Source organism: Haliotis rufescens, unplaced genomic scaffold (assembly GCF_023055435.1).
Source record: "Haliotis rufescens isolate VD_foot unplaced genomic scaffold, xgHalRufe1.0.p SCAF_63, whole genome shotgun sequence".
In the NCBI taxonomy this organism is placed as follows: domain Eukaryota; kingdom Metazoa; phylum Mollusca; class Gastropoda; order Lepetellida; family Haliotidae; genus Haliotis; species Haliotis rufescens.
Genome location: NW_025964354.1, coordinates 2057642 through 2081452, shown reverse-complemented (window position 1 = coordinate 2081452; position 23811 = coordinate 2057642). Strand labels below are relative to the sequence as shown.

General features: G+C 40.1%; 2 protein-coding genes across 4 annotated transcripts in view; both read right to left on the bottom strand.

Moving 5' to 3' along the window:
* Positions 1 to 13545, bottom strand: part of LOC124150176 (hemicentin-2-like) — a 17819-nt gene extending 4274 nt beyond the window's left edge. Inside the window, exons 1-11 of one of the 3 annotated variants that reach the window (XM_048386960.1) lie at positions 13392 to 13545; positions 10489 to 10815; positions 9769 to 10044; positions 8935 to 9189; positions 7927 to 8199; positions 7294 to 7590; positions 6745 to 7047; positions 6313 to 6429; positions 5925 to 5955; positions 5635 to 5699; positions 4092 to 5365 (exon numbers count right to left, since the gene is read on the bottom strand). In XM_048386960.1, the coding sequence (XP_048242917.1) occupies positions 5235 to 5365; positions 5635 to 5699; positions 5925 to 5955; positions 6313 to 6429; positions 6745 to 7047; positions 7294 to 7590; positions 7927 to 8199; positions 8935 to 9189; positions 9769 to 10044; positions 10489 to 10815; positions 13392 to 13449 (2133 nt within the window). In that variant the 5' untranslated portion in view covers positions 13450 to 13545 and the 3' untranslated portion in view covers positions 4092 to 5234. Of the gene's footprint in view, positions 1 to 4091; positions 5366 to 5634; positions 5700 to 5924; positions 5956 to 6312; positions 6430 to 6744; positions 7048 to 7293; positions 7591 to 7926; positions 8200 to 8934; positions 9190 to 9768; positions 10045 to 10488; positions 10816 to 10867; positions 11186 to 13391 lie in introns of those variants that run through there. The other 2 variants (XM_048386963.1, XM_048386961.1) reach the window with 2 other exon arrangements.
* The window catches only part of LOC124150180 (contactin-4-like), a 24283-nt gene extending 472 nt beyond the window's left edge, over positions 1 to 23811 (bottom strand). Inside the window, exons 1-3 of the mRNA XM_048386966.1 lie at positions 23578 to 23811; positions 22389 to 22664; positions 21663 to 21965 (exon numbers count right to left, since the gene is read on the bottom strand). Coding sequence (XP_048242923.1) covers positions 21769 to 21965; positions 22389 to 22664; positions 23578 to 23677 — 573 coding nt within the window. The 5' untranslated portion in view covers positions 23678 to 23811 and the 3' untranslated portion in view covers positions 21663 to 21768. The remainder of the gene's footprint in view (positions 1 to 21662; positions 21966 to 22388; positions 22665 to 23577) is intronic.

The window sequence follows — 23811 nt, the reverse complement described above, 5'->3', positions numbered from 1 at the left end:
CATATTCATACAATGAACAGTGAAATATAGTATCGGTCTGACATACCATTGTCGACTGCAGCAGTGAATGCTGTACATGACGCTGTCACTGGTGACGTCCTTGCAGCGCCCTCTGCAGCATAGAGCCTGAAGAAGACTGTCCTGTCTCCAGACTCAGGTAGCTGCACCTGTCTCATCATACCATCACTTGCAACAGTGGCGGAGACTGTGGTCCAGTTAGCCTGTGGCAGTCTTTGTTCAACCAGGAACCCTACGCCTCTTGTCTCATCATCAACACCCGGTGTCCACTGAAGGATGTAGCTGCCGGCTTTGTTTTGACACTGGAAGTTCTCCGGTACAGAAAGTGGTGCTGTATGTAAAGATAAAGAAAATACCATAGATTCAATAAGGAAACATGATCACATGATAATGAATTACTATAATGGTGCGTGTTTGTGTTATTTCAGTCAAAGATATATTTTGTTTCAGTTAGTTCAATTATTTAGTTCAAACCCACCTTTCTTTCCAAGTTGAAATTGCATTCGGAATCTTCCAAGTGTGTTTGTGACGTTTACATAATACACTCCATAATCCGTCTCTTCAACAATATCTGTGACAATATATGACGTCACGGCCTCGTCATACTGGCGCCATTTTGACAGGTCGACAGGTTCTGCATTACCTCCATTCTGTTTAAACCAGGTGAAGGTCGGTTGTGGAAAGGCCAGGGTGTACACCTGTATAACTGGAATACTGTTAAAAGCGGCGTTAAACCCAACTCACTCACTCACTCAACAAGTACCACCACCACATACAGATGCGCATATGTTAATCTATAGTTATACACTTACAGTCAGGAGTTAACATCAGAACGTCACTGTCTCTTCCCAAACCCCGATCCTCTGTCATGTGACAGGTGACACCTGTCGGGGTATGATTCACAACTGGAACTGTCAGACGAGCGCCCTTTGCGATGTAAGGTTTAGACCATCTATCTTCCAGGTGTAGGTGAAGGTCAGTCCATGATCTGCAGGCAGTGTTGTAGATGTAGACGAGCACGTCATTGTGACGTTCCTGCCAACCACGGGAGTTGATTGAAGTGATATGACTGGCTTGGTCGGCTCACCTGGAATGATGAGAGAATATTGCCAAACGCCGCTTCAACAATCTTGCAGGTATTCACGGCGACTTTGAATGGTTGTCGGTGCTCTAATTTTTAAAAGAGAAATACAATGTGAATATGTGAATGACTGAGTGAATGTTGTTTCAAGCTATATTGCTGTCAAAGACCCCGTGGTGGCGTCATTGTGCTCGTGTGAATGCCATATATACATCACTGGTGAATTATTGCTGGACAAATAATACTAAATCGATATCACCTGTACACAGAGGGGCTGATGTGGTGTCACTGCCCAGGATTAACTACCTCCCATTCCTATGGCCTTGCCTTGAGTTACACATACAATGTGTGCATTATTCCACCAGTGATCGCACAGTGAGTTGCATAGGCCGGTGATAACACAGAGGAACGTCGACACCTCCGATGACTTACATTTTATATGTACACATGGACTAATCGTTTAAAACAAATCCCTTGTGAACAGCGACATGTATAATTAAGCATGTAATCTGAGGACATCACGTACTGCACGTAAGAGGGTTAACGTGTGGAGGCCTGCTTGTTGTTAAGTCCCGTGCACAGCGTATATAATTACATTAGTCAGGTTGTTATTGCTAGAGTTTAACGATAACAAGACTAAAATAATCTCTTTAATGAAGGATTGGTCGGAATCTTTTTCATTCCAAAGAATAGCATACACAAGCATATCCATTCTACTGGGTTGTGTGCAGTGAAGCAGTTCAACTGTACTATCTTTATGTTAATAATTCACAAATACTTACATCTAGCACCACAAGTGATCAGGATAATAATCCACAAATGACGTATTTGGATCTCCATGAACGATTTTGCACAGACTAATATTTTGTAAACACTGCTCTAGTAACATACACCCATGTTGCTAGTCGGGAGTATGTACTTCGGGTGAGCCTTTCAACTTCCGGGTTTGACACAAAGCAACACCACATATATACCCGTCAACCACGCATGAATATCTATGTCATATTGAGGCGGTCGTTGTGTACATCACTGTGCCTGTGCAATGTGTGAGTGAGTTGGTTTAACGCCCCTTTACGCAGTATTTGGGTTATATTACGGCGTGTCAGCTTGATGTGGGAGTAAGCAACGTGACACAGATCGAATGTAGTGACACCAGCGAGGAAGGGTGTTGCGCTGACGGACCAATGATCATAATCAGTGACTATGGGCCGCAACTCTACACATTGCCTTGACTGGACTTCATTATCACAATAATCTGGGCCATGGAATCAACGCATAAGGTAGGATAACTGTACTTTCTGGACAAAGGATAGGCATAATATGAAATATCAGGAAAACATTTAAACATCACCATGAATGTTACCAGATGTGTTAATATTAATGCGAATTTATCTATGTTCATTCCCATTCAACAATTGTTTGGGACTTATAAAAAGCACTTAATGGATTATTAATGTTAAAATGTTTAAAATAACAAAATGTGTATTTAGGAGGTTTTGAAGAAGTGTTTCTTTACTATGAGCAAGTCCTTCATGAGAGATGTAGAACATAACGGCACAAATATATGATAAAAGTTTTTGCTTATACTTTCCATACTTGAATACTAGTATTTGATCATGCCAGAAGTCCAAACCTTGAACCTAGTAGAGAGGATATGTACCCTGTCATATTGCCTTCTTTTGGCAAATGTAATTTATAAAGTCAGCTGCAAGGTGAAATCATTGGACGTCAATCATTAATGTTATTAATAACAACACTTTGATAAAGTATTGAATAACAAGCCGCGTGCAGACGCACACAACTATGCACACTTAAATCCTCAACACGCGGTGTTGGTCTTATTAGTTGTACTTGATAGTATTGATAAAGGTCGTTGTCGTGCACGTGAATAGAGACGATCACGTGTACTTTTGGGATTGTAATATCCTGTATTAGGAAGAAACATTGTGTTTAGCGAGGCTTGACAACGTGTGATATGTTCCAATTGAAGCCTGCTTTTGTGACAGTGGAGTAACGTCATATATGCCAGTGACTACGAGCAGTGATATTCAGCAGTGGATGCATCTGGGACAAGGTCGGCACTCCCATTTTCCCTCACTTTCACAACTGGAATCGCTGATGTTGTAGAGGATGTTGCTATACAGCTGGCTGCAAATGACGTAGCCGTAGGCACGTACGAGTATGAATATTGTATATCATACACACATGTCGCCACACTAACTGATCAACCATTGCTGTATGAACAGAACCTATACCTAAAAACTGTGTTGTCTACCTATAAAGTAATATGACGCAGGTAGCAAACACCGTATGGCAGACAATGCATTTTTAATTTGGTGTTATATACACTGGATTCTCTCTTTCGACTAGCTCAAACATTATTGTCTTGAGTTCAGTACTCACAATTGAATATATTTGCTTCAATGTATGACAATCGTGACTGAAAGAGTTAGCTGTACTTTTTACACTCAAGACACTGGTTATTACTATTGACAAAATGTAAAAGTTTGAAGAATAATTTTGGATGATAAATACCGCCCGTCTTTATCATCGCTCAAGGCTTGGAAGTTTGTCTCTTGTAAGAATCGTGTTGATATATTTGATATCCAAAGTAACTTCTGTGAGGTTCTTTGTGTTTCCAGCTTTGGATACTGGATAATTTGTACATGTATAAGTTATTTATCATTGTCCATAATCGATGGTTGAATGATTTAGAATGTGATAAAATCTGTACATGGGTACAATGCTCGAAGCCCATTCCTGGTGTTCCCTGCCTTACTGTTGCTGGAATATAGCTAATAGTGGCATAAAACCCTACTCACTCTCTCTTCACTGAAGAAAAAAGTAGCGACAAGGCCGTCACGTTCACATGAACCTTGTGTTGCACGTGCTAATTTAACACTGCTGAAGGTGGGGAACAAACAACTCAGTCTGCATGACAATTGACATATTTATTAAAGTACATAGTTTATATATAGAAACGTTGTCGATTCATAACACAGATTAACACTTTTTTTCTTATGGTCTGTGAGTTGATTGTCACAGCTGGTGTCAGGTATTATCATAATCTTCTTGGCGCAATAGATAAACGATGTCAAGAGGCTCCAAATGAAAGAAGTAAGACTGATAATAATGTACATTTTCAAAATCATATTTATATTTTGTGCGTATACAGTTTGTTGAACAATTGTTTAGCTGAGTGAGTTAGCTAACCCTACTTTAGTGAGTATTATTATCAGGGTGTGTCAACTTTGGTGAAACTCACGAGCATTGGTATAATGCTGACAAACCTAGAATTATAAAGAGGGCGAATCTGGTATTCGAACCGAAGCTCGCAGTTTTCTGGTACGTCCAAGAAATGCAGATGTACATGGAGAACTGGGTGACGATTGGGTAGTGCTGCCCCTCAATATCATAACGATATTTCCGCACACGAGATTATAAAATAAGTTAACGCTTCATACGTACGTCAAGTCTACTATGAGGCTTTATGTGTATACTATGTCGTGGCATGTGTGTTTGTGAAGCCCGCCGTATTGTTCCATACTGCACAGCGCTTTAGTGACTGCAGCTATATCTAACCATTCTCAGAGAATAAATAATCTCTCTTAAGCTGTCTTAAAAAATGTGTATATGTATATATATGTAAATATGTATAAGTTTCTGAAAATAAGATTGCTTTGGTGAAACAATGTACATCTCTGACATCAAATATAGTTTAAGAAAAAGCAATGAAGTTGCAGTTTGGTTGCTTAGCGATTGTAGCTCTTATTGGGTAAGGAGTTTAACGCAGCTGTGCAAGAATTGTTCAGTTATATATATATGGCGTTCAAGCTTGGTGTGGGAGGAAAACTGATTTGATGAAACCCGTGAGCACTTGAATGGTGCTATAAAAGCTATAAGGTTACCACAACGAATCTGAGAGACACACGATCACGGGTTTCTGGCCATGGCACGCTAAAGTGGTGCAGCTCTGCACTTCGAATGATGGCGCCTCAGACGCTTTCAATTGGAAAGAGACAGTCAGGCGACTGATGTAAGCCAAGACCTCATGGAAGAGTAAAATGAGGCCTTGTGTGTCTTGCGAATGTGCTGCTTTGTCCTTCGTACATTGTACACTTTTTGGTCTTTGCAGTTAGGTCTCATCATCAGCAGACACCGCCATGTTCACATACTGTTTCTCTAGTTTCTCGTAAGCTGGTGCTTCAGTTGGCGTGTCCCTGTCTGATGTGAGGGCGTCGTAAGTGTTGACAGATGTCCCCGCGCCTGTAATGGTATTATTACACATCAGACTGTGGTCGCCCCCAGTACAAACCATGCACAGTAAACCTATTTGTGACAAGATTGAGCTCGCAATAAACACTAATGGTGGGAAATCAATCTTAATCCTCCTTGTGACCTCAATATTTTATGAAACTAGGACATACGACATGCATATAACTGAAACGATCGTCTTCTTCCACAGTCAATATTTTTTTTTTCGGGTCCAGTAAACAGGAATGTGACTAATGTCCAGTCTATAATCCTTGTTTTACCTGACTGACGATGTTGCTGGCGACTGTGCTGGGTTGTCACGGAAGATGCAGCTACTTCATGATATCTGTACAGAAACAGTAGGGTCACATTGCAGGATATTCTATTTCGTGTGTCCACATAACATGAACTGACTTTCATCTGCGAATTTTTTATCACAAATGATATAGTCTATACTGAAATACAGTAATAACAGAGTACAATGAACTACACATCTGTTCCGCTTTCATTTCAGCATCAACATGTTTCAATACCCAATTATTCAGGTTTAGCAAGAGCCACAAGTACTTACACAGACTCCTCTTCTTTCTGCCTCGACGGATCTGAAAACACAGATCTCACACACTATAACAGCTTGTACCCGTGTCATGTTCGTAACTATTATTATGTGATCAAATCCTCCCAGTCACCAATAGTGTATTAACAGTGTGGTGCAGCTCATGTTTATATTTTCTGTTTCATATCATTCTAACTACTCCTTACAAAAGAATTAAATACATAGGCCTACTAAAAATGCAGGTCGACAGCTATTTTGCAAATATTTTCATGTTTATAATGGAGGTGCTTATTTCCGAGAAACGTCTGAGCGTTATTCATATCATGTGTCAATATAAAATGAGCTAGTGATTTGTCTAAGGGGAGACGAACATCTCCTATCCATGCACATTGTGTTTTCATACCATTCTTCAATGACAGGCACTTCTTCCTGCAGATGCAAACAACAGCCAGGGACACTGCTACAACAGCTACTGCAACAACAAGGCCAACGCCTACTCCTGCTCCGAACGATAGCTCACCTGAACACAGAGAAAGAGATGTTAGTTTGGATAACTTCATCTATCAAAACAAAGTCATCGAGTAGAAATATGATATCCGAACGCCCACGTTAGAGAAATTATATATTTTTGCTAAGACCTTTGGTCTGTCTTGAAGTGCATCACATTTAACCTGCTTCATTGTATTCTCCAACCATGGAAGGGTTGTGAAAACTTCAAGTTTAATGATCATCTTTCCTTATTCTAATTATGAATACGTTTATTGGAGACGTTATAAACGTCAGCACAAAAAAACTCAAACGATCAACAGCTAAAATCATTATCGGTTTGAGATACCATTGTCGGCTGCAGCAGTGACTGTTGTACATGATGCCGTCACTGGTGACGTCCCTGCAGCACCCTCTGTAGCATAGAGCCTGAAGAAGACGGTCCTGTCTCCAGACTCTGGTAGCTCCACCTGTCTCATCATACCATCACTTGCAACAGTGGCGGAGACTGTGGTCCAGTTAGCCTGTGGCAGGCTTTGTTCCACCAAGAACCCTACGCCTCTTGTCTCATCATCACCACCCGGTGTCCACTGAAGGATGTAGCTGCCGGCTTTGTTTTGACACTGGAAGTTCTCCGGTACAGAAAGCGGTGCTGTATGTGATGAGGAACAAAGTATAGACTGAACAAGGAGTTTCATGATATGATCACAAGAAAACAATCACTCTAAGGGTGTGTATATGTGTGTGTTATGAGTCAAAATATAATTTGTTACAGTTGTCCTTTGCAAACATGGACACAAACAATAACATACCTTAATAAGTGTCCTATAATAGTGTTTCAGTAAAATTACTTACATTACAAGTAAAAGGCAAGTTCAATTATTTCATTCAAACCTACCTTTCTTTCCAAGTTGAAATTGCATTCGGAATCTTCCAAGTGTGTTTGTGACGTTTACATAATACACTCCATAATCCGTCTCTTCAACAATATCTGTGACAATATAAGACGTCATGGCCTCGTCATACTGGCGCCATTTTGACAGGTCGACAGGTTCTGCACTACCTCCATTCTGTTTAAACCAGGTGAAGGTCGGTTGTGGAAAGGCCAGGATGTACACCTGTAATCTGATTGGCTGTCCTATATCAACATACACGTCCCTTCCTGTGGGGTATTGGAAATTGAGCCGCGGGGAACCTTCAATGTATAAAGTAATTCTTTTCACGTGTTTCTCCCTTTTTGAAAATATTTCTTTGTCAAGTATTTTATTGCAATGACAGTGACTTTATAGTTTTATACATCAATGCAGTTTCTTTATCGAAAAGTCGTCCTTCTTGTCAAATACATTGCTTCTTGACAAGTCAGTATGAGGATATGAGTCAACATATCACCTTCTAATTTCCCATAAAATTTACGCTCAATATTGGACATACTACTTCCAGGTGGCATACGTGGCTGTAGAATATATCAATAGATGTGTGAATATCTTGGTTATTAAACCAGATACGTTTAGAGTCTCATCAAGGTACCTACATTTTATATTTACTGTTACTGATGCTGTTGTTTCACCAACTATGTTCCTTGCAAGACACGTGTAGACGCTGCCGTCAAGACAATCCGCTCCAGTCCAGTTGAAACTGGCGGTGGCTGCCTCTGTCACGTGGTTCAGTCGAATAGTGCCGTTCATGATGGAGATGCTGGAGAAAGGATTACTGTCTACTGCGCATGACAGAACCACAGAGCCTCTTTCGTCAACTCCAGCTGCATTGGACTGACCATTAGCCATTAAAACTGCAGATGGTTTATCTGAAGAGTGAAAGGAGGATTTAAATTATACCTTTACTTTCTCCGTCCGTCTTAGTTGTAATGCGACTCGTCTAAATTATGCGAACTAAGAAACATTGTGATATGTATCTTCACTTCATTTAGGATAAAATATGACAATACAACAGTGAAGTTTGGGGTTGGTGGGGTAGCCTAGTGGTTAAAGCGTTCGCTCGTTACGCCGAAGACCCGGGTTCGATTCCCCACATGGGTACAATGTGTGAAGCCCATTTCTGCTGTCCCCCGCCGTGATATTGCTGGAATATTGCTCAAAGCGGCGTAAAACCATTATCACTCACTCAAGTAAATTTGACCAACTGTGGTTTATATTCCATATTTCATACAAACTAGTTCCAGCATGTCATCATGCTTCATTCACTTTAATAATCATTCTCAGCACGTCGTGAAGTTTACAATGGATCGTAAAAGGCGACCAGAGGGATTGGGTGATCAGACGTCGTGATCTTTGGTTGTTTGTCATGTTATCACTCATGATGCTCATGATGTCAATTACTGTATTGTCTGATCCAGACTCTATTTTATTATACATGATTTGTTTGTTGTTTAACGCCAGTTGTTGTTGAATCGTTTCTGGACCAGACAATCCAGTGATTGAAATCATGAGCATCGATCTACGCAAGTCAGAGGGCCAGATCCCGTTCTTCGCCTCTTATCACAAGCATGGTTTTCTCTAACAAGAAATACAGCCATACATACATTGGACATCAAGTGAAACAGCAGGACTCTGTATTGTGCCATATACGTTAGTCGCCGTGCACACGTAGCTGCCAGCCATGGTCCTGTTTGCTGCTCCAAGACTGAGGACCTGTCCAGTCACGACTCTCTGAGATCCTTGTTTCCAGGAATATGAGCATGCAGGTCGACACGTGCTGACACACGTCACCTGGGGTACGACGTCAGCCTCCCTGACTTGTACAGATGTTGGCGAGATGCTGACATTGTACGGAGGATCTGTAAGATCAGTGCTACGAATCAATTCAAACGCAAAAACTTGGTTTTTAGTTACATAAACGAAAGTTATTGCAATTCGATTGTAAAGTCAAATAATTAGAAATAAAACTCAATACTGAATACCTTCTTGTATCGTCAAGGAGAAACAAATGTGTCGTTTTAGAATAAGAATATATATAGTGTTACACTATAATCAATTCAAACTCAAAGCCTTGTTTTAGATATATTACAAACCAAGCAACACTTTCAGACATGTACAGTAGTCTATTTATAAAAGTAACTTGACACGTGCCTTCAAAAATAGCATATTCATGATTACAGGGTATTTATGACTTTTGTTCAGCAAGTAATTTTTCACTATTGAGTATTAATATATACACTATAAACCTTCCACTTTGTGCTGTACAGGCAAGTTAGGAACAGTATAATCCATCTTTGTTCAGCTTAATTGAATCTGAATATTGTTCAGAGTGACGGTAACCTGACACTGAAGACATTCCACTGTGGTTACACTGTCTAACAACAAGTACCACCACCACATACAGATGCGTATCTGTCAATCTATAGTTATATACTTACAGTCAGGAGTAAACATCAGAACGTCACTGTCTCTTCCCAAACCCCGATCCTCTGTCACGTGACAGGTGACACCAGGTGGGTTATGACTGTCAACCGGAACTGTTAGACTAGCGCCAACTGGGAAGGTAATGTTGAGACCATCTATCTTCCAGGTGTAGGTGAAGGTCAGTCCATGATCTGCAGGCACTGTTGTAGATGTAGACGAGCACGTCATTGTGACGGTCCTGTCAACCACGGGAGTAGATTGAAGTGATATGACTGGCTTGGTCGGCTCACCTGGAATGATGAGAGAATATTGCCAAACGCTGCTTCAACAATCTTGCACACGGCGACTTTGAATGGTTGTCGGTGCTCTAATTTTTAAAAGAGAAATGCAATGTGAATATGTGAATGACTGAGTGAATGTTGTTTCAAGCTATATCAAGTGAATACTCGAATCTGGGTCCGGCAAGCCAGTTGTAGTCAAGCCATCAGGTGATTAAATATAATGAGCCATGCCACACGTGATGAAGGTTAATCCTCATTTCATTTTGCGGCTTTTGTCAAGAATTAGACTCTTTATGATAATACTCTCTGAATAACTTTATATGATTTGATGCTGTCAGATGGATGTTGTGTTTGGAATTGTGCCTGTGCATTTGCCCTTTACCTCGCTGATGAACATGGATTAATGGATTAATCAAACGAAATTATTCACTTATCAGATTTTAAAGAACATACCAATGACAATAAGTTTCAAGCCACAGCCCTGTATCAAATCAGAAGCAGCCCCATTGCCACAGGTGTACTGTCCAGCATCCGATCTTGATATATTCTGCAGGACAAATGTGATGTTCCCAGAGGAATAGCTGCCTTCAAACACTATTCTATCTTTGTAAGGATTTGTGGCGACAAATGTTCCCGATGATAATACAATAAAGGCTATCACACCACTTGGTGTAACAAATAAGAATGACGATCCTGTCCCAAGACCACTTTGTGGGATGATGAAGCTGATTGTACTGTTATCTCCAGGGGAGGTGATGGCTGTAGTCTGACTCTCAGCACCTGAGGATGGAAATATTGGGCTAAAAGTGGAATTGCATTGCTATACACTCACCTAGAACAATGAGCGTCTGTCCACAGTTCGGAATGATATCAGTCACTCCTCCTCTACCACACGCGTACGTCCCAGCGTCAGATCTGCCGACATTGCTCATATCAAAGGACACAAGCCCTGCCGACAAGTTCCCACTGAAGTTGACACGGGCTTCATATGAAGGAAGAATCTGGTGCCGGTTTAATCTGTTAGCGAGGAGGATGCCAGTTCCATTGGGGTTTAGCACATACATTAGACTGACCGATGCCCCTTCGGGTAACTGCCACCTGAATCTGGCCGTCTCCGCCTCTCTAACGATAACACTCTCACCATCTGTGACTAGAAAAAGTCGACTTTTCAACATATTAAACACAAATACCTAAACATTTCAAACATGTATAAAACCTGTGTAAGTGCAATTTGAGAATGTGAAATATCGCGAAGGAGTCCGTGCAATCTCAACGACAACTTTAACATAAAGTCAGTAAGCCTGCTAAGCATGCTCTGTTCAGGTGGGTCCTGCCACACTGTTTATCTGCAACAGTGAGGAATTTATGAATGTTTTCAAGTTGTTTTAAATTTTATATAAAAATTCAATAGAATTTGCACAAAACTGTTTCCTGTTTGTGTTATACAGTTTTGTTAACAATGGTAGTATTCGTGGTATTCTCTCTTACCTGTTCTTCGTTTAGGCCGGGTTAATGAATAGCACATGTATTCCATGTTAGTGGGAATCTTATTTATGATATTGAGGATTGCTTTGCTGACTGGAACATATGCTTCAATGAGAATGTACCTCGTGGTGTCGTACGGCTTCCATTGCGTTTTGAGAGCTGATGATGAGGGGTTGTACTTAAGAGAGTGGTCATGAGATTAGCATGTATATTGTTTGTAGAAAGATCCAATGTCATTATTGCATAGATTGGTTAGTATTATATGTGAGCTAAAGTTCCAGCCAAAAACGTCAATTGAACATGCGAAAGTGGTTGTCATCAATGTAATACTACTTATTTCTTGTTAATGTGACGAGATAGGTATCGGTTATCTCCCTTTGTTTTGTACTGAATGTGTGATACCACTGTAACATGTTCTATACTTTGTTATTCCTAAATGTGATAAATTCATGCAGTTTTTGCGAAATCTTGGTGTTTTAGCTGTCACATCCATTCAAATTCTCTTTGTCACAGCGTCATGTGAAAAGGCGTTTAAATATGCTACGGAATCGAAATATCATGATTCTGGAAAGTGAAAAGGGGCAGTTGATTCTTCTTTCGGACGGAATCACCAGATTCGAGTGACTTCTGTGACTTAAACTATGTTATGGTTGATATTAATTTCTCTATGCTTTGCATTATGACCTATAGTAACGTGAGTTTTACTTGCTTAAAATGCACGTTCAGTTTGGCTAGTATATTGCTGGCGCACAATTAACTGCAGCAACAAGAGCGTGACCTCACAAATACGCCACCACTCCTGCCCACCCAACCCATCACACACACACACACACACACACACACACACACACACACACGTACATATACACGCGCACAAACACGCGAACGCACGCGCTAACACGTACACACACACACACACACGTACACACACACACACACACGTACACACACACACACACACACACACACACACACACACACAAACACACAAACACACACACACAAACACACACACACACACGTAAGCACACACACACACACACACACGCACGTACACACACACACGCCCACACGCTCTCACACACACACATACACACACACACGCCCACACACACATGCATGTAAAAGGGTTGGTGGTGTGTTTCAGGGTTAGTGGTTGGAAATAGTCAGAACGTCGCTTGTACCTGTGACCTACATTGCTGTCAAAAACCCCGTGGTGTCCGCATTGTGCTCCTGTGAATGCCATAATTATACACATAACTGGTGAATTATTGCTGGACAAATAATATTAAAGCGATATCACCTGTACACAGAGGGGCTGATATGGTGTCACTGCCCGGGGATTAACTTCCTCTCATTTCTATGCATCTTTACATACATGGCTTAGCATTCAATTATACATACAATGAGTGCGTTATTGCACAGTGAGTTGTATATGCAGGTATTAACACTGGTGAATACGGGACAGAGGAACGTCGACACCTCCGATTACCTACATGTTATATGTACACATCGTCCAACCGTTTAGAACAAATCCCTTGTGAACAGCGATTTGTATAATTAAGCATGTAACCTGAGGACATCACGTACTGCACGTTAGAGGGTTAATGCGTGGAGGTCTGCTTGTTGTAAAGTCCTGTGCACAGCGTATATAATTACCTTAGTAAGTTTGTTAGAGTTTAACGATCACAAGACTAAAATAATCTCTTTAATGAAGGATTGGTTGTAATCTTTTCCATTCCAAAGAATAGGATTCAGGAGAATGTACATTCTACTGTACAGCATACACAAGTATATACATTCTACTGGGTTGTGTGCAGTGAAGCAGTTCAACTGTACTATCTTTATGTTAATAATTCACAAATACTTACATCTAGCACCACATGAGATCAGGATAATAATCCACAAATGACGTATTTGGATCTCCATGAACTATTTTGCACAGACTTATATTTTGTAAACACTGCTCTACTAACATACACAAATGTTGGTAGTCGGGAGTACGTACTTCGGGTAAGCATTTCAACTTCCGGGTTTGACACAAAGCAACACCACATATATACCCGTCAACCACGCATGAATATCTATGTCATATTGAGGCGGTCGTTGTGTACATCGATCGCCTCCGTCGTCTAGTGGTAGAGCGTCCGCCCGGAGAGTGGAAGGTCCGGGGTTTGATCCCCGACCGCGTCATACCAAAAGACGTAAAAAGATGGTACTTGTTGTTACCCTGTCTGGCACTTTCATTTAGGGGCTTAAACAAGGACTGGTAAGAAAACTGTGTCTGAGTGAGGTATTCATGTTAAACTGCGGCATGGTATCTCTGTGAGCTAGCACTATAAATCGGCATCAGTCCGGACTAGTACGAGCAGCCACACAAACACACACATACATGCACGTCGCTATATAAGTACAATAATCTTGGACGCGACGTTAAACCCCATTTCACCACACCTCACCGCCTGTGCAATGTGTGAGTGAGTTGGTTTAACGCCGCTTTACGCAGAATTCAGGTTATAGTACGGCGTGTCATCTTGATGTGGGAGAAAGCAACGTGACACAGATCGATTTTAGTGAAACCAGCGAGGAAGGGTGTTTTGCTGACAGACCAATGATCATAATCAATGAGAATAGGAGATCCTGGGACGACTGTGGGACGCAACCCTACACATTGCCTTGATTGACTTGGCCACTTGAACATTCGACTTCATTATCACAATATTCTGGGCCATGGAATATACGCATAAAGTAGGATAACTATCCTTTCTGGACAAAGGATAGGCATAATATGAAATATCAGGAAAACATTTAAACATCATCATGAATGTTACCAGATGTGTTAATATTGTTGTGAATTAAACTTTGTTCATTTCATTTCAACAAAAGCGTGTTTGGCACTTAATACATTATTAAGGCTAAAATGTTTAAAGTAACACAATGCATATTTAGGAGGTTTTCAAGAAGTATTTCTTTACTATGAGCAAGACCTTTATGAAAGATGTAGAACATAAAGGCACAAAACTATGATAAAAAGGCTAACTTGGATCACGACCTTTCTCATACTTAGATACTGAAAAAGTTGTTTTTGCTCATACTATCCATACTTGAATACTAGTATTTGATCATGCCAGAAGTCCAAACCTTGAACCTAGAAGAAAGGATATGTACCATGTCATATTGCCTTCTTTTGACAAATATAATTTATAAAGTCTGCTACAAGGTGAAATGAATGGACGTCAATCATTAATGCTATAAACAACAACACTTTGATAAAGTTTTGAATAAAAATCCGCGTGAAGACGCACACAACTATGCACACTTAAATCCTCCAACCGCGGCGTTGGTCTTATTAGTTATACTTGATAGTATTGATATAGGTAGTTGTAGTGCACGTGAATAGAGGCGATGCCGTGTACTTTTGAGATTGTAATATCCGGTATTAGGAAGAAACATTGTGTTTAGCGAGGCTTGACAACATGTGATATGTTCCAATTGCAGCCGTTTTTTGTGACAGTGGAGTAACTTCATATCAGCCGGTGACTACGAGCGGTGATATTCAGCAGTGGATGCATCTCGGACAAGGTCGGTACTGCCGTTTCCCCTCACTTTCACAACTGGAATCGCTGATGTTGTAGAGGATGTTGCTGTACAGCTGGCTGCAAATGACGTAGCCGTATGAAGAGTTCCTGGGCACGTACGAGTATAAATATTGTATATCAAACACACATGTATCTCATTTCGCCAAACTAACAGATCAAACATTGCTGTATGAACAGAACCTATAGCTAAAAACTATGTTGTCTACCATGAAAGTCATCTGACCCAGTTAGCAAACGTCGTATGACCGACAATGCATTTTTAGTTTGGTTTTATATACACTTGATCCTCTCTTTCGACTAGCGCAAACATTATTGTTGAAAGTTCAATACTCACAGTTGAATATATTTGCTTCATTGTATGACAATGTTGACTGAAATAGTTATTGTTCAGCAAAAGTGTCTTGATACGACTCAAATAAACATAAATCATGACACATTAGTTTGTTTTTATGTTGATCAAATGATTGTTTAACCAGGGAGAGTTGAGTGAATATTTGTTCTTTTATGTACATATATCCAAACACACTATTGTAAAATCTTCAGTTACATGGACATCACAATCAAATGACATCAATACTCTCTGCTACTGAAGATGGTTAGCTGTATTTGTTACACTCAAGACACTAGTTATTACTGTTTACAAAATGTAAAAGTTGGAAGAATGATTTTGGATGATAAATAAAATCTCACCCAACTGTCTTGACCATCGCTCAAGCCTTGGAATTTTACACATTTAAGACCCGTGTTTATATTTTTGACGTCAAAAGACGCTCAGGTGAGATTCTTTGTGTTTCCAGCCTTGGGGGAATGTTATGTAAGGATACTGGAGAATATATGTAATATTTGTACATATACATGGATATGTTATTATCATTGTGTATAATCACTGGGTGAATGGTTAATAATGTGATAAATTCTGATTCTGTTCTGTGCATAGATGATCTGGAAACCTGTAAATAATATTTAAATTAAATATATTGAACTCTAGTTAATATCTTCTGTGTGTTTTTCATAATGAACATAATGAACTCAATGGATCTGTTGTCGCATACCATGACTGTGATTTTGGATGATAAACACTCGCCTGTCTTTATCATCGCTCAAGCCTTGGAAGTTTTTCTCTTGTAAGAATCGTGTTGATATATTTCATATCAAAAGACACTTCGGTGAGATTCTCTGTGTTTCAAGCTTTGGGGGAATGTTATGTAAGGATACTGGAGAATTTGTACATGTATAAGTTATTTATCATTGTGCATAATCGGTGGGTGAATAATTTAGAATGTGATAAAATCTGTACATGGGTACAATGTGTGAAGCCCATTCCTGGTGTCCCCCGCCGTACCATTGATGGAATATAGCTAAAAATGATATAAAAACATACTCACTCATTTTCACTGAAGAACAAAGTAGCTTCAAGGCCGTCACGTTCACATGAACCTTGTGTTGTACGTGCGAATTTAACACTGCAGAAGGTGGGGAACAAACAACTCAGTCTGCTTGACAATTGACATATTTATTAAAGTACATAGTTTATATAGTAATGTTGTAGATTTATAACAGAGATTTTCTTATGGTCTGTCTTGTCAAACCTCGAGAAGAAAATATGATGAATAACCAGCTGTTAAAACTGTGATCGTTGCCAAACACCAACATAATAAACGGGAAGGAGAATCATCCTGAACTTAGTGTCTGGAAACAGAGGGGAGGGGAAATGGGGTTTAAAAAGACTTTCATGATCATTGCACTGCATAGCGACGTACACGTATGTGTATGTGTCGCTGCATGTACGAATCTAGACTTATGCCAGTTATATAGTGCTGGTGTGAAGAGATACTCAGGCATATTGTACTGTATCTCCTTATTGCCGAGTGCCAGGCAGGGTAACAACAAGTACCATCATGTCATGTCTTCTGAAACCACTGACATTCCGTTTGACCACGCAGGCAATCACGGAAACAAGATACACTCAATGCTTATTGCATTTTAGGAAAAAACTGGAAGCAATGATGTTTCTAATAGTGGGAAACATTCGGATCGTGTCATAGGCTCTGTGAGTTGATCGTCACAGCTTGTGTCAGGTATTATCATAATCTTCTTGTTGCAACAGGTAACGGATATCAAGAGGCTCCAAATGAAAGAAGTGAGTTAGCTAACCGTGCTTTGGTGACTATTATTATCAGGGCTAGTCAACTTTGGTGAAACTCACGAGCATGGGTATGGTGCTGATGAACCTAGAATTATAAAGACGGCGAATCTGGTATTCGAACCGAAGGTCGTAGTTTTCTGGTACGTCCAAGAAATGCAGATTTACATCGAGAACTTGGTGACGATTGGGTAATGTTGCCCCTCAACCATAACGATAATTCCGCACACGAGATTGGAAAATAAGTTAACGCTTCATACGAACGTCAAGTCAACTATGAGGCTTCATGTGTATACTATGTCGTGGCATGTGTGTTTGTGAAACCTGCCGTATTGTTCCCTACTGCACAGCGCTTTAGTGACTGCAGCTATATCTAACCATCCTCAGAGAATACATAATCTCTCTTAAGCTGTCTTTAAAGATATGTATATGTATATACATTTAAATATGTATAAGTTTCTGAAAATAAGATTGGTTTGGTGAAACAATGTACGTCTCGGAAATCAAATATAGTTTAAGAAAAAACAATGTAGTTGCAGTTTGGTTGCTTAGCGATTGTAGCTCTTATTGGGTAATGAGTTTAACGCAGCTGTGTAAGAATTGTTCAGTTATATATATATGGCGTTAAAGCTTGGTGTAGGAGGAAAACTGATTTGATGAAACCCGTGAGCACTGGTATGGTGCTGAAAAGCTACGAAAGGTAACCACAACGAATCTGAGAGACACACGATCACGGGTTCCTTGCACGCCAAAGTGGTGCAGCTCTGCACTTCGAATGATGGCGCTTCAGACGCTTTCAATTGGAAAGAGAGAGTGAAGCGACTGATGTAAGCCAAGACCTCATGGAAGACGTACAATGAGGCCTTGTGTGTCTTGTGAATGTGCTGCTTTGTCCTTCGTACACTGTACACTGTTTTGATGATTGCACTTAGGTCTCATCATCAGCAGACACCGCCATGTTCACGTACTGTTTCTCTAGTTTCTCGTAAGCTGGTGCTTCTGTTGGCGTGTCCCTGTCAGATGTGAGGGCATCGTAAGTGCTGCCAGATGTCCCCGCGCCTGAAATGGTATTATTACACATCATCCTGTGGTCACTTCGAGTCGAACCATGCACTCTTCAGTAAACCTATATGTGACAAGATTAAGCTTGCAATGAACGCTAAGAGTGGGTATCAGTCTTAAAACTCTTCGTATTTAAGTTGCCTCGATATTATATAAAACAAGGACATACGTCATGCATATAACTGAAACGATCGACGATAATCAGGTGGAAACATTCACGTTCTCAACAGCTACTTGTATCTGAAACCTTACATGAATAATTTCTCTGTTATGTATCTTTGACAGTCTAACCAAGTTCACTATGGTTACTAGAGCTTGTGGACGCGCCCTTACTTGTAAACAGATATGCTAACATTATCAGAAACCAATGAAGATATGCCTTACGAATGCAAAAAATAATAATAATGAAATGTACTTTTTACATCTTTCTCCGTTTGTGAATTTCAAATTATACAGTACAACAATACACCCTTGTTTGACGAGGATTGGATATGTATCTTTTTTTTTTAAACACATGAAATTTATCGCCATATTGGTCAAGGAGCGGGCACGTGTCATTGCGAATGACTCCAAGCAAATTGTGAATGTGCCTTTGTGCCTTTGTTAAATAAATAATTATAGAATGTATCTGTGGCCACTGCGTTTTTTTTGGACCCGAACAAAATAACATCAACAGCGGACTTCTTCCATGGTCAATATTGTTTTATTCAGGTCCAATAAACAGATATTTAACTTATATAAAGTCTACAATCCTTGTTGTACCTGACTGAGGATGTTGCTGACGACTGTGCTGGGTTGTCACGGTAGACGCAGCTACTTCATGATATCTGTACAGAAACAGTAGGGTCACATTGCAGGATATTCTATTTCGTGTGTCCACATAACATGAATTAACTTTCCTCTGCGAATTACGTTTTATCACAAGTGATATAGTCTATACTGAAATACATTAATAACAGAGTACAAGGATCTACACATCTGTTCCGCTTTCAATTCAGTGATAACATGTTTCAGTTCTCACTTATTTAAGTATAGCAAGAGCCACAAGTACTTACACAGACTCCTCTTCTTTCTGCCTCGACGGATCTGAAAACAGATCTCACACATTATAACAGCTTGTACCCGTGTCATGTTCTTAACTATTATTGTGTGATCAAATCCCCCCCAGTCATCAATAATGTATCAACAGTGTGGTGCAGTACATGTTTACATTTTCTGCTTCATATCATTCTAACCACTCCTTACAAAAGAATTAAATATATAGGCCTGCTCAAAATACAGGTATAATTAGTACATTATAAAGTAATCGTTTGAGTGATGAAATACAGACTTAGATACATGTATATGTGCATTTCAACTGGTCAGCAACAAAACTAGTATTGTATGTGTACAATGCTTATTTTGTTAAATAAAAGAATGAACTTGTCCTCAACTGACATATTTTTCATTTCGATCCGACATTATATTACAATAATGTGCATTCAATTTAACACAAGTATAATAATTTGTTTCAATGAAATATCCCATCAAACCAAACCCACGTCAGGGAAACTAGACGAGCATATGGTGACCCATTATTACATGGATAGAAACCCAAGCGACACTATCAGGATTGGTGTCAAGTTGTTTCTACATGAGTTGTCCAATGTGTGCAGACACAGTTGTTAACTCTACGCGATGACTGATTGTACTGAGAAATGCTGTATGGACGTTATCTTCACCACAAGGATGCACCAACAGTCAAGTGAATACTTGCATCCAAGAACACATGAAGCTGCCTGAAAATATCATTTCCCAACGTCACAGCTTCAGACATCTTCCATCCTCTTCCTGATCACCTTCCAGCTATTTCTCCAAAGAGATCTTGTGTTCAGTTGACCATCCCATCCTAAGTTTTTGTTGGTTCATAGATTTTGAAGAATATTCTTGGCTGGCAGTATAAAAGTACGCTTCTGATAGTTCGATATCTCGTGTGCATTTATGGATGGACTGTGTACTTTTTTCTGTATTTTCTCCGGTTCATTGAGGTATGAATCGAAAACCCGTTGTGCAAACTGTATAAATCCGTGTAACGGATTCTTACAAAAGTCCTCTTATGGTGTACATCCTGTCATGGTGTAGTCTTGTTCACAAGGTACTGTTCCAATGTAACACTCACTGAAGTCCATCACACATTTTCTGGTGTAGTACATTCCTTTTCAGTTTGTACGTCTTGAACACCACATGGCTGCAGTTAGGGGAGTGATGAAATGGGTTGAACTGTATACGAAGTGGTCCACTTACTGTCCATACTTTGTCGCGAATAGCTTGAATATTGCTGAAGCGTCTTAAAGAAACTGACCACTCACTCACTATCCATACATGTCTGATAATGCAAGTGTTATGTCATATTGACAAGCCGACAGGCTGGTACCCTGGTATCCTATTTGAAATATCACAAACATGTTAAACATGGTATCAGGATTAGGTGCCTGACTATGTCCAACTGGTATCTCTTTCTCAGTTAAAGTTATATGTTATAAAGTCTTATGTTCCTACCCTTCTATTACCATGACATCGTTTATAGCTTTAGTGTTGATGTGGTAGATTTAGACGAATGTTCACATTATGTACAGCTGTAGAATGAACTTGCCACGAACATTACTGATCCGCTTCCTCAGACAACTTTCAACTGGATTGTTAAGCAACATCAGCAACATAGTTTTGTTCATGTTGTGTGTTCTCTCATATTTCGAGAGTCGTCTGAGTGAACTGTCATCCATATCATGTGGCAATATAAACTGAGCTAGTGCTTTGTCTCAGGGAAACGTGTATCTCCTATCCTGATCATGATGAGCCATATATACATACCATTCTTCAGTGACAGTCGCTTCTTCCTGCAGACACAAACTACAGCCAGGCACACTGCTGCAGCAGCTACTGCAACAACAAGGCCAACGCCCACTCCTGCACCGAACGATAGCTCACCTGAACACGGAGAAAGAGATGTTAGTTTGGATAGTCAAAGGGTAGAAGCATGATATCGGAGCCTATCGTAAGTAATAGTATTTGAATTACACACAGAGGAAATTGAATGTCGAACGTCCAGGTAAGAGCAATGAAATATTTTCACTTTGTCTATCTGATGTTTACTTGCATCATATTTTACCTACGTCATTGTATACTCAAACCATGGAAGGAAATGAAAACTTCAACAATGATTAAAGCATAATGAAGTTTGATGATCATCTTTTTACGATCGTCGAAAAATTAAGGATACTTTTATTGGAAAGATTATAAAAGTGAGCACAAAAATATTCATACAATGAACAGTGAAATATAGTATCGGTCTGACATACCATTGTCGACTGCAACAGTGAATGCTGTACATGACGCTGTCACTGGGGACGTCCTTGCAGCACCCTCTGTAGCATAGAGCCTGAAGAAGGCGGTCCTGTCTCCAGTTTAAGGTAGCTGCACCTGTCTCATCATACCATCACTTTCAACAGTGGCGGAGACTGTGGTCCAGTTAGCCTGTGGCAGTCTTTGTTCCACCAGGAACCCTACACCTCTTGTCTCATCATCACCACCCGGTGTCCACTGAAGGATGTAGCTGCCGGCTTTGTTTTGACACTGGAAGTTCTCCGGTACAGAAAGCGGTGCTGTATGTGATGAGGAACATATCATGGATTGAATAAGGAACCGACGTGGAGATTTGATCACATGAAAAAAATCACTATAATGGTGTGTCTATGTGTTTTGTTTCAGTTATTATTTTTTAAAACATGGACACAAATAATAACATACCTAAATAAGTTGTGTTTCCGTAAAACGACTTTACGTAAAATTTTAGTTCAATTATTTCATTCAAACCCACCTTTCTTTCCAAGTTGAAATTGAATTCGGAACCTTCCAAGTGTGTTTGTGACGTTTACATAATACACTCCATAATCCGTCTCTTCAACAATATATGTGACAATATATGACGTCATGGCCTTGGCATTACACAGCGTTTACACTGTCTAACAACAAGTACTACCACCACATACAGATGAGTATCTGGTAATCTATAGTTATATACTTACAGTCAGGAGTTAACATCAGAACGTCACTGTCTCTTCCCAGGCCCTTATCCTCTGTCACGTGACAGGTGATACCTTGTGGGCCATGACTCTCAACCGGAACTGTAAGACTAGCGCCATCTGACGAGGTAATGTTGAGACCATCTATCTTCCAGGTGTAGGTGAAGGTCAGTCCATGATCTGCAGGTAGTGTTGTAGATGTAGATGAGCACGTCATTGTGACGTTCCTGCCAACCACGGGAGTAGATTGAAGTGATATGACTGGCTTGGTCGGCTCACCTGGAATGATTGTTGACACTCTTTTACAAGAAACACACACACCGTATGACAAGGAATGTACAATCTAGTATACAATCTACTGTGATAGGTCGTTTAATCTGTCATGATGGCTTGTACGCATCATTGCTATGTCCCTCAATTCCTTCTTAATTGTATAACGTTATTACTGTCACAAAGGAGCCCTGAAACGATGTGTGTGTATAATACAGAAGCTAGTGTCCAGAATACTGCTTGCATCCAACACCTTAGTGTCCATGAAGACTCTAAATCACACACATTGTAATTTGATGTTGTTACTATACCTTAGTGCACTACACTCGAACTTTATAACAGTTTCCTGTTTATTAACAATTGACATCAGCCCAATAATCCAAACAATCAGGTGAGGGTGACACACAATTCTCGTGCTACAGATACAAATTCATATCCCACAGCTGTTCTATGTGTATGCACATGGTTGTGGAAACAGGATCTAACTTTACCTCGCTAGCTATCATGGATTATGAATATCAACATGTATTGATTTATCAAATGTAAACAACATACTATAAGCTTCAAGCCACATCAGTATCTGATTGCTAGAACCTGCTTTGCTACAATAATAATGTCCTGCATCTGATCTTGTAATATTCTTCAGCACAAATGTGATGTTCCTCGAGGAATAGCTGCCTTCAAAAACTACTCTTTCTTTATATTGATCTGTGGCTAGGAATACGTCCGATGCTGTAAGAATAAAGGCTGTTATCCCATTTGGTGTAACAAAGTAGAATGAAGTTCCTATCCCAAGACCACCTTGTGGGATGATGAAGCTGATTGTGCTGTTATCACCAGAGGAGGCGATGGTTGTAGTCTGACTCTCAGCGGCTGATGAAAATATGGGTCTAAAAATCGAATTGCATTGATATACACTCACCTAGTACAATGAGCGTCTGTCCACAGTTCGGAATGATATCAGTCATTCTTCCGTTACCACACGTGTAAGTCCCAGCGTCAGACCTGCTTACATTGCTCATATCAAAGGACACAAGCCCCGCCGACAGGTCCCCAGTGTAGTTGACACGGGCTTCATATAGAGAAAGAACAAGGTGTCGGCTTGGTCCGTAAATGAGGAGGACGCCAGTTCCATTTGGGTTTAGCACATGTATTG